The sequence below is a fragment of the Strix uralensis genome, chromosome 13, assembly GCF_047716275.1.
Source record: "Strix uralensis isolate ZFMK-TIS-50842 chromosome 13, bStrUra1, whole genome shotgun sequence".
Classification (NCBI taxonomy): domain Eukaryota; kingdom Metazoa; phylum Chordata; class Aves; order Strigiformes; family Strigidae; genus Strix; species Strix uralensis.
The window spans coordinates 2442146-2456230 of NC_133984.1; the positions used below are offsets into that span (position 1 = coordinate 2442146).

A 14085-nucleotide genomic window follows, 5' to 3' on the forward strand; every position below is an offset into this window, starting at 1 on the left:
GGACCCTCCCCTTTACAAACACGTTTCATGTCTCCAGCAGTCAATAACAAAGCAAAAACCACTCTGGAGTACACCTGGACGATTACCTAGACAGGCAGCCACATGTTGCACAGAAAAAGTATTCCAAAGTGGAAATAAGCAGAAAAGACAAAGCGAACACAAATGCATGTAAGCTAGTATTCTCTGCGTGGTTTTGCTCGCTAGGTACAATTCTTATTAGTGGGTCTTAAATTACTCTCCTGCCTTGTGGTACCTGGCATTTAAAGTAAAAGACCAAGTTCAAATAAAAAAAGAATTCTCAACAGAGAGTTTTCAGATCTTGACTAAAAGCTCAAGTGAAGTGGGAGTAAACATTCCCTAGATAAAAGTCACCTAGTAGGCGATTTGGTTGTTACATCTTTATTGTTTCCAAAAGGCCTAAGAGCAATAACAACACACTCAATGGCAAGAGTATCGGCATGTTTTCTGGAAAATACCAATGTTTAACTGAGAATGGAAAACAAAGTTGAAACATCAGCAATTAGAACAAGAAATACCTTAGGTTTGCCAAAGCAGAATATTGGGCAAACACACAAACTAAAAAAAAAAATCAGACTTCTCTGGCTTTGCAAACTCTCATTGGGTTCGATTATCTCAGGCCTGCCTGAGCAGCAGTTGGAACACGGGGCAGAGATCGTAACTGAATTTGGTTTTCTGTCTGCAAGTGTTCAAAAAGGAGAGGCAGGTAGGAAAAACTTTACCTCCAGTTGCTAGCATCTGTAATTTGTTTTTGGTTCATTATGTGACTGAGATAATTAAAATGAAGGTCAGAGTGATTTGTGTTCTTTGCAACCCTGGCTTTGTTCTGAACATAACAATCGGACATCTCGCTAACCCTTGAAGTCGAGTAGTTCAGGTTAATAAACAATCATATGCAACCCAAGGTCCAAATTCCAAATACCACAGACCCCAAGCAATGCGAGGAAAAAAAAGGCCTTTCTTTGACATCCTCAACAGTGAAAGCTTCAGCCTGAGGATTGATAGAGAGAAGCTCCACTCATCCTACCTAGCACCAGCCTCTCCCACTGTAATGATTCATTTATAGTTCTGTTTCTTACTGTAAATCATGATACACAGTTAAGTAATACTAGATAAAAAGGCAATCTAAAAGGACTGATTACTGTTGATTAGTCTGAGCTAGGGGAAAAAAATTTATGCTTAATTTTGATAATTCTATACAGCGAGAAGCAATTTCCCGTTAATTCCAAGCCTCACTTTACACCGGTTTGTTTCCTGTTTCTGAAACGTTAAAGAAAAGGGCATGGTTACAACAGTGCCATCTAATACACAAAAAGAGGGTTTTAAGGCTTTTCTATTCATGCCCCATAGAATGAAAGGAAAAAATGTATGTTAATGTAACTGATTGAGCAAAACCAGTACGTCTGAAATCAGACTTCATCCTGCCACTGTTAATATTCCTCTCGGGTACTGGGTGCAGTCACAAGCTAAACCTGAGACAGCCTATAGCTCAATTTCAGGTTCTCTAGGAAGACTGTACAGCATTAAAATTTATTGAATGCAGTACTTACTCCGTGTCTGTTCACTCAGTACAGAGTCCTGGAATTATCCACAAGAGGTATGATGAATCATAATATTCATCTTAAATTCTTAATACGTTTTGGAAAGGGAAAGCCAGCAGGTACAAACGCCTCATCCCGACGCAAGGAGCTCTCCCATCTGCATCTGCCCTTCTATCTACAGTATTGCTAAAGTGGAAAACGAACTCTTGAGCAAGCTACAAAGTAGTTTGAGCAACAGTCATGTCAAAATCCCACACCACCATTGTGCTGGGTGAGACGGGAAAGGCAAGGACGTACTCTCAATTCCTTCCAGGTGAGGAGACAGCGACGATCACACGGATGCAGTTGATCAATATTATAAAAGCTATTAGTAAAGTTTACAGCACTCCAACTGCGAAGTGCTGTATCAGCACCGCACATTATTACCCAGAGCTCCCAGAAATGAAAACAAGGCCACTTGCACCCTTCGGAAACAAATCACAATGACTTTTGGGTTCTGCTGCTTCCATGCGGAGGCCGGTACGAACACGCGTCCACAGCCCCAGCCCCCCGGCAGCACAGGGGGAGCTGACCTTTCTCAATGACAGATATTCATACGGTTTACATCCAGCAAAAGCAGCCACTCCATGTATTTCATCGGCATTTAACAGTTTCAACACATTTCCTAAAAAAAAAAAATCCCTTTTTTCTTTTTCCCCTATTAAAACAGGCCCGGCCGCCCCGTGCAGAGCAGCGCTGCAGCACCACAGGCCGGGGATCCCTCAACCGGGCCGGCAGCACGTCGACTTGTCTCCCCGCCCGCCCCCCCCCCGACCCCCCGATGCCGGGAACTCGCTACCGACGGCCTCCTCCAGCCCACGGATGCCCGCGGGTCGCTGGGGTTTGGCCACGCTGACGCTTTTCCCCGGTGGTGGGGGTGCGAGGCCCGGTCAGCCCCGCTCGCCGGTAGCCCGGGAAGGGGGGGCGGGGGGGTGAGGGTGTGTGTCAAGCCGCAGCCCCGTGAGGCGGCGGGGGCACGGGGAGCGCAGCCACCGGGATCCCAAAAACCGGCCAAAGCGCCCCAACCTCCCCGGGCGGGGGAGGCCCGACAGGCCGCGGGGGAGCCGCCCCCGCCCCGGCGGAGGAGCGGCGGCCGGGGAAGGGAGCGCAGGGCGGCGGGGGGGGGGGGTTGGGGGACACACACACAGCGTCACCCCGCGCCCCCCGCCCCATCCCGCCCTCCCTGCCAGTTCCTCCGCGGCGCCGCAGCCAATCAGCTGCCGCCTTCCATCGCCCGCCGCCGCTTTCCGGCTTGTAAAACGCGGCGCCATTCGCCGGGCCGGGGCCCCCGGTACGTGCCCTCAGATAACCCTCCCGGCCCCACAATAGCACGTCGCAGTCAGACGGCACCGAACAGCCCCCCCGCCGCACCAGGGGGGTGTGTGTGGGGTGTGTGTGTGTCCCCGGCCCGGCCGAACCTCCGCTTCCCTCCCCTCCGCACCCCCCCGGCCTCGGCGGGGCGCAGCCCCGTGAGGGAGGACGGGGAGGGGAGGGAGGGGAGGGGGGGGACACGCGACGGGGAGCGGCGCCCGGGGAGGGGGGAAGTGGCGGGGGGGGGGAAATTTGTCGGGGAAGTCAGGAGTGAAACTTGGCTCACCAGGTCCTCGAAGCTCCGGCGGTGCTCCCTGCCCTGCCAGTCCAGGCGCCGGGGGATCAGCTGCGGGAGGGAGACGGGGAGGAGGAGGAGGAGGAGGAGGAGGGACGGGGACGGCCGTCAGCCCCGCGCGGAGCGACCCCTCCCCGGGAGGGCGAGGGGAGCCCCCGCCGGTGCCAGCCCGCCCCGGGGAGGAGCCCCCCTCCGCCGCTGCCCCACCGCCCGCAGCGGGGGCACCCGCGCCTCCCGCAGGGTCTCCCACAGCCCCGGGAGGAGCGGGGCTGGGTTAGACGGGATAAGGCAACCCCCGACCCCCCCGACCCCCGTCTCTCCCCGGTTCCCGTCCCCAGGGCTTCCCCCCCGCCCCGTCCCGCCGGGACAGGCGCTTTACCTGGTGCTCCTCCAGCTCCTCCACCAGCACCTGGGGACAGACGGACACACGGACACACACACACACACACAAAGGACGTGAGTCCGGCGGCCGCAGCGCAGCGGCTCCCCCGCCCGCCGCCCTCCTGCCCCGGCCCGGCCCTGGCCCGTCCCCGCCCGCCGCGGAGCCCCCGGCTCCCCGCTCACCTGGGCGGATTTCTTGCAGGGTCCGGACTGCAGGAACCGGGCGATCAGGTAGTAGAGCTCTGCGGAGGGGCGGAAGGGGAACGGGGGGGTGGGGGGAGGAGGAGAAGGGGACACGGTTACAACGCGGAAGGAGTGTGGGGGGGGGGGGTGCCGGCGGGGCGGAGGGCAACCCCCGCCGCCAGCGATACCCACCGGCTTCGAGCTGGGTCGGGGCGGCCGCCGTCGCCATCCTCCTCAGGAGGCCCGAGGGGGAGGGGAGGTGGCGGATCGCGCCCCGGGGAGACGCCGCTCACTACTGCGGCCGAACCCCCATGGAGGAACCCCGCTGCCCGTGCGCGGCGCTGGCCCCGGTCCGGCTCCCGCCCGGGCTCATCGCCTCGCCGGTCGCCCCATAGATATCCCGGCCCGAGAGGCGGCCGCCGAGCGGGGTGCAGCGCGCGCCGCCGGCCGCACGGGGGCGGTGCGCGGCTTCGCGCGAGGGGGGAAGCGGCGGCGACGCCGGGGCGGAAGCGCCCGGCCGGAAAAGGGGGCGGGGCCGCCGGTGACGCACGGCGGGGAGGGGCGGGGCGGGGCTCGCGCGGCAGGAGGCACTTCCGGGCGGCTCGCGCCTGGGCGTTGAGGCCGCCGTGAGGGAAGCGGTCCCATTTCGGCCTCAGACCCCCCCGCTTCGGTCTCAGCGCCCCCTCCTCGGCCTCAGGCCCCCTCCTTCGGTCTCAGGCCCCCCCCCACTTCAGTCTCAGACCCCCTCACTTCGACCTCAGGATCTCCCCCTTCGGCGTCAGCACCCCACCCCTTCGGCCTCAGGAGCCCCCCCCTTAGGCCTCAGAACCCCCCTTTCGACCTCAGGACCCCCCCTTCAGCCTCAGCCTCTCCCCACCCCAGTCTCCACATCGGAGGCGCAAGGCCTTGGGGCAGCTCCCTGGCCTGGTAGCGGTTGGGAAATAGGAGACCTCAGCAGCGGCCCAGAAAATTATTAATTTTGAAAAGAAAGTGCAGGGTTTCGAGCATCTTCAGCCCACGGAGCCCCCGTGTGTTTTGTGGAGGAGGAGGGACACGCAGGGGTGGAAGGCAAAGGCGGAGAGCTGGCAACAACAGAAGGGCCTGGCTGAGGGGAAAGGCCTATGGGGCAGCTCTAGGATGATGTACTGTGGGCACAGAAAAATACATTTATTTGCGTTGTTGCAATTGTTTAATTCACCATAAACAGGTGCTCAAGACAGCGTTGAGATGCAGGTGCCTGGTGTCAGGCAGCTGGAGAGCTGTCGCAATATTTAGAGGAACCTTGTGCAAAGTGGGCTGTTACCCGCGTGTCCGCCTCAGCACGGACAGCGATGCACCCCCAGGGACACAGTTCTGCCAAGGATGCAGAATGGAGGGTGCCGGCTGGCTTCAGCAGACAAATTAAAATTTTTCGCCCCCGCCCGGTGTCCAGGAAATGAAAATATGATTTGATACAGCACCTGTTCTCGTCAACAAGGGTTCAGTATCAGTCACTGTAGATATTCTTAAGGGAAACAAGTGTTTTTTCCATGGGAAGCGTCCTGTCAAAGCTCCAGAAATTGATGTCACTTTACCAGTAAGTTGCTAAAACATATTAAGTGAATTGACAGCATTCTTTAGTGTAAAATTGTGTTTTGCCACCATAAATACCTAACAATTGGTATTAAAACTCCCTGAGCATTGGCAGTGTAACAATCGCTGTCATAACTGGAAAATAAAAAAAGACAACTCATCTTCATGCTTTGAATACCAAGAGCTGAATCATCGTAAATCGATGCTGTTGAAACATTAAGAATAAATTCATTTTAAGCATATATTTATAGCAGCTACTCATGACTCGGCTTTCTGTGAAGTGCTGTTTCAGAGTTCTTCCTGCTGTTACGGTCAGGATGCGGTCCTTCCTGCTGGCAGCCTCTTCTCGGGATGCTTCAAGGTACCCGACAAAGCGCCAGGAGCTCTGGAGAAGGAGTTGAGTACTTGACATTCAGCTGCTCTGCACAGTTCACCTCTATTCACCTACACCAAGGTGTTTATTTTGTGCCAGGAGCTCGGATTAACTGGGCGATGTGTGGACCTCTGTTCTTCATCCTCTAAAGCTCTCAAGCTGCTAACGAGAGTTTAAATATTAAAAAAAATCACTCACCTGGTAGCTCTTGGAATCTTTCTGAAGGCAGGTTTGTTGATCAGCTCATCACTAGCAGAGACATGAGGTGCCACCTTACCAAGATGCAAACCCTGGTTCTAGTGGCTTTTCGATAGTAACAACTCTCCCACCTTTCCAGCCTTAAACTGGAGCCTCTGAAGTTACAGCCTGGCTGCTTCCTGTGAGAGATACAGTGTAAAACTGCAATTCTCAAAATAAATTACCAGCTAGGAGAAGAGCATGCCGATATTCACTATCCTTAGAGGTAATGTTTCTCCCACCTGTCTCCAGAGCTGAGAATTGCAAGCTCATAGTTTTATGCATGACGGGAACACAAAGAAAAAAAATATGGGTGTTTTATAATATGCCCTGAAAATACATCTCAGTGTTTCTGAGCTAAATAGAATTCTACGTCAAGAGAAAACACAGCGTTGCACATGTATAGTGCTACGTCCTGGTGCGTTCCAGTGCTAACAGTCACCTAATATATTTATTTATGCATATGGCGTGTTTCCTTGGCACCTTTTGGTTGGTGCCTTACTGGATCTTTCACAATTTACTTTTATTTGAGCTCGGGGGTGGCAACACGTGAAGCTGCACCACCGCAAAAGGCAGGATTATTCTTTTAGGGCTTATCTAGAGCCCATGGGAATTTCTATGGTCGCTAAAATGGGCTCTCAAATGGGAAGTCTGGGATAGAAAATACTCCCAAAGCAAACTCATCCGTCCCTCGCCTGTGTCCTTCCCACGCCACAGTGCTTAGAAACACCCGACCTCGCAGCCCCAAGCCGGGAGGGCTCCATGTTGCGCCCTTGCCGCAGCTCAGCCACCTTCAGGCATCAACACGACAGGAGGCGTGTTCGTAATCCCCCAGCTATTTGTTCCGCCTGTGTTGCGGTGCGCAGGTACGCAGGCCGCGGCGTCCTGCATTCGGCTCAAGTACAAACAGAGCATTAGTCATGCCCGAAACAGCTGTTGCGTAACTTTTCCCTTGGCCAGGCTCCACCGGCGCGATCTTGGCTCGGCTTTACTGCTCTGCAGTGACTCCCAAGCCTCTTCCCATGCTGCTGGTTCCCTGGCACCTCAGCTTCCTAGTGCTAATGTTCTCCCAGTTGCTTTATTATTCCCCAAGGCTGCTGCGAGGGCTGTGATCGAGACCTCTTCCCTCTTCTCCCGGGTTTTCCTCTCCAGGACTCATCTCTCTGGTGAGTAATGCCCATCCTCGAGCGTAGCTTTCCTTCCCCGGGCGCCCCATGTCCACAGCACGCTGCAGCCACATGCGGATCTTGAAGCTTCCGTGACTCATCTCTTTCTGGATCCTCTGCATCCAAGAAGCAGCGTGCTGGGGGATGATAGTAAATCTCCCAGCGAAAGCAAGATTTTATGGTTGTGCTTATTCATCTTTCTCCAAAGCAGAACTCCATCATGTAAATGCCAACAGAAGCAGTGGCACCGAGTAGTGAAGGATGTACTCGCTGGTGTAATCTTCCCCAATGAACAGCAGAGGTATTCAGAAGCAGAGATGCTTTAAGGAGGAAGCTGGATTGTAACAGTTTCTTTCCATACTGTTCTTTAAAAAATAAATAAAAATGAAAACCGTTAAAGGATCTTCAGGAGTAGAAACTGGTAATACTCAAATACCATCGCTTCCACCGGTTTGGTGTGGTGGAAACCTCTCAGCACTTAGCAATAAGCCATTTTTCAGCTTTTTGCCTCTTTCTGGTTCACTCAGGGCTACACTAGTGCTTGCACTCAGGGCACTTTTCATACCTTGGTCACTGGCAGCCTGTACCTCCTCTGCAAAATGCTCCATCACATCCTATGGCTGTTACTGGGAGGAAGCGCAAGCCAGCAGTTTATCCCTGTTTAATTTGACTACAAAATTAAATGAACTTCCCCACAGTCAGCTTGAAACACCAGGTAAATGCGTCTCTCTCTTATTTATCATTATAGCATCATGATGAGTCAAATTCTGACTTCTGCTTTAACATAGTGTGGAAACATGATTGCAGTTTTTCACAACCAGGCAGAAATTGCAGTTGGGAATTAAAAAAAACAAAGTTTAGAGTGGATTCGTGTAGGTGTGCGGGCTTGTACCTGGGTTGTACCTTCCCTTTTCAGTAAATGTACATGGGAGTGTGTGTCTGAATCTGTTTGGATTTTAACACTAGAGCAAGTTAAGCATTTTCAGCTTTTTTTTTTTTTAATATTTTCCATGCACATTTCCATGTACATCCTGCTCATCTTGGGCCTTTCATATGCAGCTAAATGGTATCCAAGGGTATTAATTGTTGCAGAAGTTAAATCCAAGGTTTAACTGATACCAAAGTAAGTGTTATTTAGAGGGAACCTGGGGAATGGTGCCTTGTACTATGCAGTTCTAAGCAAATATGGATATTGAAAAGTCAAGGTTTACTTTAAGATGATCTCTAAATGCAGCAACCTTGAAATTAAATTTGGTATCATAGATTATTTTTTCTAAAAAAAAATAGGAGGTGCAAAATAACTATCAATAATTACAGTCATGGGTTTTGCTTGAGTGCAGAGGTCCTGTGTGCAAATCAACATCCTGTCTTGTGGGACAAGTCTCCAAATTTCCACTCCTTCGTATGGCTTTCTCCCTGGATAAGAGCTGCTAAAGAATAATTCAGTAGCTGTTAGATATTATACAAGACCTGCTCGAGGATTTTTGCTATTTTTAAAAATTTCATATTTAATTTCCCTGCTGCATCCAATCTTTCCTCTAGATGGTGCCCGATGCCCGAGAGTTGGGTGTAACACTATCCCATATGAAAGGCTGTTGAGAAATAGTCAGGACGCCACTCTCCTTTGTTTCTAAATTCTATCTTCTAATCATCTAAGTTGATAGATTACTTGTTCTGCGTGATGTAAATATGGTGTTTCTTCCTCTTGAGAATCTTAAAATCCCTTCACTAGAGCCTAAAATGCCACCTGCCTGGAACAGTATCATCTGTTACTCCGTGGACTGATCCATATCTCATATTTCTTATGGCAGCCATTAACTGGTGTTAGCTGTTGATCGGCTAGACGGTATGTACAGCACTGCTGCGACTGGGGGAACTTATTGTTTGCTTAGTTTTCAAATTAATTCTCTCTGAATCTTATGGAAACATTTGTCTATGTCTCTATTTTACATCGAAATGCAAAATTTCAGATAAGGATGAAATGTATGTGCAAATGGGCAGCAGTGATCTGTGTACCTGTGTGCTCGTAGCTCTGTAAGGGGAAGGACCAGGTAAATAATGTCAGTATTCCAGTATATATTCAGCATCGCTGAACTTCAGCATTATACCTGAAAGTGCTTGTAACCCTGCGAGTTTCATAAGCAGGAAAATTCCTGTTAGTTGTAAGTAACAAGGTAGTTTTTGTTCTTGTTGGTATTACAATTGCAGTTGGCTACGTCTGTGTCGAAGGGCCTGATTCTGGCTCTGTGTCCCCAGGAGCCCCTTGTCCCCAACATTTCCATCTGCCTGGCACAGCCCTTCTCGTGAAAAGGCCACAGCCGCTGCGTGTCTGCGGAGTCACAGCGCACAAGGGGGCTCTCGCCCCAGAAATACCACCTGGTACTACCTGGTGGGGCTAATTCAGCAACTTCAAATCTTGCTAATTTTTTTTTTTAAATAATCCTTTGATGTTTGGTTTGTGATTTGGGGGTTTTTTAGGGTCCAATCCTCCATTTTTTGATTTCTGGAAGCATCTGGGAGCCTTACAGCCTGGGCACACAGTGTCCGACTGCAACTGGGAATTACCACCTCTCTCCCCGCATAGCTGGACATGCAAATTTTACTAAACTCCCTCAGCTGAGTATGTCATTTAAACAGAATTATATCGCCGTGTATCCCGTGCCCTTTCTCTGTTGTGAGGATTTTTATATGTTTTAATTCTGCTTGTCAGTTTTACAGAAATATTAGCAATTTTTGTGAAGGAGTGCACAGGGTTCACAAGAGTTTTTAAAAGTGCTGCTTTTATTGAAATAAAAAATGTTTTGAGGTATTTTGTATATTTATTGATAACCATAATGTGTAGACACTGTAAATAAACTCATTAATACTCTTTAAATAGTCTTATGAAAAACAGAAATTAAATATGAATTACGAGGTGATGGATTAGAAAACTGTCTTGTGGAAGTTTGCCCACAGGAGTATGAGTTGATAACGAACTTTCTAAGTCGCTAATAAAACTAATGCACCAGTTTGGTGATGAGGAAAATGAAAGGGGCTCTGTGAGTCGTGCAGTAACACCAAGAGGACAAAACTAAAAGCAAATCGAGGAACAGCCATCCCCTTTCACCGGGGTCTTTATGTACCCCTGTCATATTCTCTTTCCAAATAAGAAAGCCCTACTCTATTTAACCCCACAAGGTGATTTTTACAGACCACTACTCCCTCCCCTTGTGTTTTTCCACCTTCTCAGGGTATCCATCCTGCAAAGAGAGGGCTGAAACACGTGGGCCCACCACGGGCTCGCACAGCGCCATAACAACACTCGGTTTTATTTGTTCTCCGTGTCCTCCCCAATAATTCCTCACGGTCCGTTTGCCTCCCGACTGCCTCAGCGCTGTGTGTAGCTCTGTGAAGATGTCAGCGCAGCGATGCCAAGATCTCCTCAGGGTCAGAGCCCGTTCCTGCGTGTTTGTAGTGATTTGCATGAATTTGCATCCATCAAAGTTTAGTTTCATTTGTCGTTCTAGGCCTTAAATCTCAGGTCTGATTTAGACAAGGGGTTTCAAACTAGGGTTAAGTAGTCTGACAATTTCATATTTCAGCACTTTTCTGGAACTGTCAGGATTCCAGATACAGGAATTTTGTTCCCGTTATTTTTATTTATTAATTTTAAAGCCTCCTCTAGTGATCTTCAGTTTGAGATGACTTCTCCATCTTACCCCTCATAAAGAAAGGCTTTAACATAGAAACCTCCACAAATTCCTCTGTAATAAACAGTGACCCACATATTTCATTTAGTCCTCGTACTTCCATCATTTAGTGGACATATACGTTCTCGTGTAGCCTTCCAGCTTCTTATCTTTGGGAAAAGTCTTTCCACTGATATCCTCAGGAATTCAGTTTTCAGAATCTCCCTTTCTTAATTTTTTGGACCTTAACTTATTAGGGCTTGAGATACAGCCCACTAGAATATGTTTCCTCTGTCATCTCCATTTGGAGATGACTTAATTCTTGGAAGGTCCTTTAAAGGTTTTCTTGACAGAAGGACTAATTTAATTTAATCTCTGGTGAAGTGTTTTCCAACACCTGCAAGTACTGCCCTTTTGGCTGTTCCCTTTCATTTCTTTGACACCAATAAAAGAGTTTTCCTTCAGAGTTTGTGAAGTCCTGGAGTTCTGTGTGGCTGAGAGCTGGGCTGGTATCTGATGGAAAACAACACGCAAGGCCGGCAGATATGAGGTGAAGCTCTGAAGGCAAATGGTGGCCATAAAGACAGAATTCTGTTATTGGTCTTTATTTTCCTGAGGTGTTTCATTCTTATCGCTGGATTATAATGAGATAAGCATGGAAGGCAACTGCACAGACTGTAGGGGTGAAAAAAAACCCACCTCCTCTGTAGTCTCCGTGTTCTCCATTAAGTGTAAAGGATCCTGCTGTTTTCCTGTTAAGGATCCTCTTCTCTCTGCGTGTTTTATGATGTCCCTCTGGACTCCTCTCTCTCATCTTTTTCTGTGCCAGTCTAGTTGATCTCAGTCTTAATTTTTTTTCCTTTCTTTGCTCCTTTCTCCTGTCGGGGTGACTTAGTTTGCTACAGGTAACATCTTTCAGACCTTAATCTTTCTTCCAAACCCTCATTCCCAGCTGGACTGTGTTGCTGCTGCCTATCGACTGTACCAGCCCCCCATGCCCTCGTATTTGTGCTTTTTGTCTTTGCTGTGACTCTTCCTGTGATGCTTCTAGAACGGCCGAGGAACGTTTCCTTGGGAGATACAGTGCACCCTGAAATGGAGCATCGAAAAAAATCCCATCGAGAGCAATGCTAACCTCTTGGCACAGGTTTTTATTCACTGCTGGCTGAATGCATCAGGTTCGAGCAAGCATCAGAGAGAAATGCTGGGAGCTGAGCACCAGCGAATGAATTTAAGGAGAACAGAGGCTCAGGAGATGCTTCAATACTCTTTAATGAGTCTTGACTTTCTGATGAGCATGGAGAGAAAAACAGCCCACACTGCAGCACTCCCTCCCTGTCGGGAGGAACAAGCAACAGGACAAAAACTCTTGCTGGAACTTTCCTCCTGCAGCACTTTCATCCCGGCCACCCTGAGGGAGATGGCGGGAGCTGTGGTCGTGTCTGGGGAGTGGGGAGGACCCGTCCTGCTGCAGCAGCTCCGTCCCGGGGGGACGCAGGCATCCCCGAGCTGGGGACTTTGCTTTGTTCCCTGCAGCCCCACCCGCCTCCTCAGTCAAAAATGAGATTTCTCATCAACCGCATAAGTCTCCTGCTCGTGCTTTAATATTCATTTTGGCGATTTGTACCCAGACTCTGAGCTACCTTATCCAGGAAGCAGAACGGCAGCCCTGAGGTCCAGCCCCATCTGGGGTGACAGAATTTGTTTCATTTGACAATATGGATTTAATGAACAGGCTGCCCGGCACTGGGAACCATTTCCCTCCAATAGCTGCAAAATAAATGATGGGACGTTTTCCAGTGTAATGCTGCAACCACCCAAAATACCACTATAAAATTCACAGACACAAACCAGAGTGACTGCATTAAGCAAGGCTTAGGGGGATTATCGCATTAAATTGGTTGCCCCTTCCACCCTTCCCCCAGTCAAAGACATTAGAAATCTGAATACAAAAAAGGGTGTTAAAACAACACAATGGGCTTTGCTAAAACCTATAAAAGCAAAGAAACTCATTGTTAAGGCTGTTGCTTTATTCTGGACGGCTATTGTGTTTAGGCACAGCGTTGTGTTGTGGAGGGTTTTCTATCAGGGAGCGGCAGAGCCATGGGTAATCTTATGAACCACAGAAACTGCAGCGGCTCTAACGCTCCCGGAATGGCTCTGCCTCGGCGATTCCCCCTGCGAAAGAGAAATGCAACAGAACGGCGTAGAGCGCAGCACCGCTGCCGCACGCCGCCGCCACCGAATCCTCCTGCCTGACTTGGGCACTCGGTGTTCGCTGCCCGCTATTCCCGGCTCCGTCCTCCTCCCGGCGACGGCAGTGTCACCAGCGTCCTGCTCCTTTCGGGGAGAGTTTGTGCAGTGAGAGCTTTGCTTTAATCTGTGCTGGATTTATCCAGATGCATCAATCTCTGGAAGGCTCACATGGGTCTTCTACGTGCACGTAGGCTTGGTTTGTTAATCTGGAAATGGTTTATTCAAAATTTAAAAAAAAAAAAAAAGAAACCCTTTCAAACTGCTTTGCTTGAACTGCTTTTGACTGTGCAGTGGAACAAGCGGCCAGGCTCTCAGTCATGTATATGGTCTGGCACCCTTGTAATAGGTTTTAAACTAATATGTGTCACGCTGTGCCTGCCTTAATTAAATGAATTATAGCAAAAAAAGCATTTCCAATTTAAATGTAAATAGCTTAATATCTTAATGATACTATTTCTTTAAATATTTACTATATAAATATATAAAATTAAATATTAATTTCCAATACATTTACAGGACCTGTTTCCCCCGACCAACCACAGTAATATTTCCTTTCCAGGGAATCCCTTTTCTTTGCATCTTGCTTAACGTCACCACAGACCCTCGTATTTAAAGTCTTTATTTTAGTACAGTTCTCTTAGTAATGAAATAAATTCATTAGGCTTGGGGTAAAGAAATGAGACACCTGTGTAGCCACAAATAGGATTTACAGAGATTTTAAGCTCTTTGGGGCAAATATGGGTTTGTTCTTGCCCATGTCAGAGCCTGGAGGAGGACGGCCGCGCACAACAGCACCACAGCCAGATGAGTGGTGTTAATAAGTGCTAATTAGTAAAGCCACCAGGTTATCTTTGACCTTCTCAAAGTCTTATTGCAAGGGCTGGGGAAAAAGGATAAGAAATGAGCAGAGGAATATTTTTTTGGTCCGAGTTTTGCCCCAGCCATCCTCGCCCCACGCGGCTCTCCTGTCTGACTGCTGGGGGTCCTGTGCCTTAGCAGAGAGCAGTGATGCTTCGTCGTGCAGATTGGAGCTGAAGTTTTGAGG

The 14085-nt window shown here is 49.3% G+C and overlaps 1 protein-coding gene and 1 long non-coding RNA gene across 4 annotated transcripts in view; one reads left to right on the forward strand and one right to left on the reverse strand.

The window, feature by feature from the left end:
• BRWD3 (bromodomain and WD repeat domain containing 3) overlaps positions 1 to 4224 on the reverse strand; it is a 61600-nt gene extending 57376 nt beyond the window's left edge. The window contains exons 1-4 of one of the 3 annotated variants that reach the window (XM_074883048.1): positions 3961 to 4224; positions 3769 to 3827; positions 3584 to 3613; positions 3196 to 3255 (exon numbers count right to left, since the gene is read on the reverse strand). In XM_074883048.1, coding sequence (XP_074739149.1) covers positions 3196 to 3255; positions 3584 to 3613; positions 3769 to 3827; positions 3961 to 3997 — 186 coding nt within the window. In that variant the 5' untranslated portion in view covers positions 3998 to 4224. Of the gene's footprint in view, positions 1 to 2131; positions 2188 to 3195; positions 3256 to 3583; positions 3614 to 3768; positions 3828 to 3960 lie in introns of those variants that run through there. The other 2 variants (XM_074883049.1, XM_074883050.1) reach the window with 2 other exon arrangements.
• LOC141949439 (uncharacterized) lies at positions 3744 to 9991 on the forward strand. The gene is made up of 2 exons (XR_012630769.1): positions 3744 to 3816; positions 5622 to 9991. It is a non-coding gene; the product is annotated as an uncharacterized LOC141949439 (long non-coding RNA).
• The last annotated feature ends 4094 nt before the right edge of the window (positions 9992 to 14085 follow it).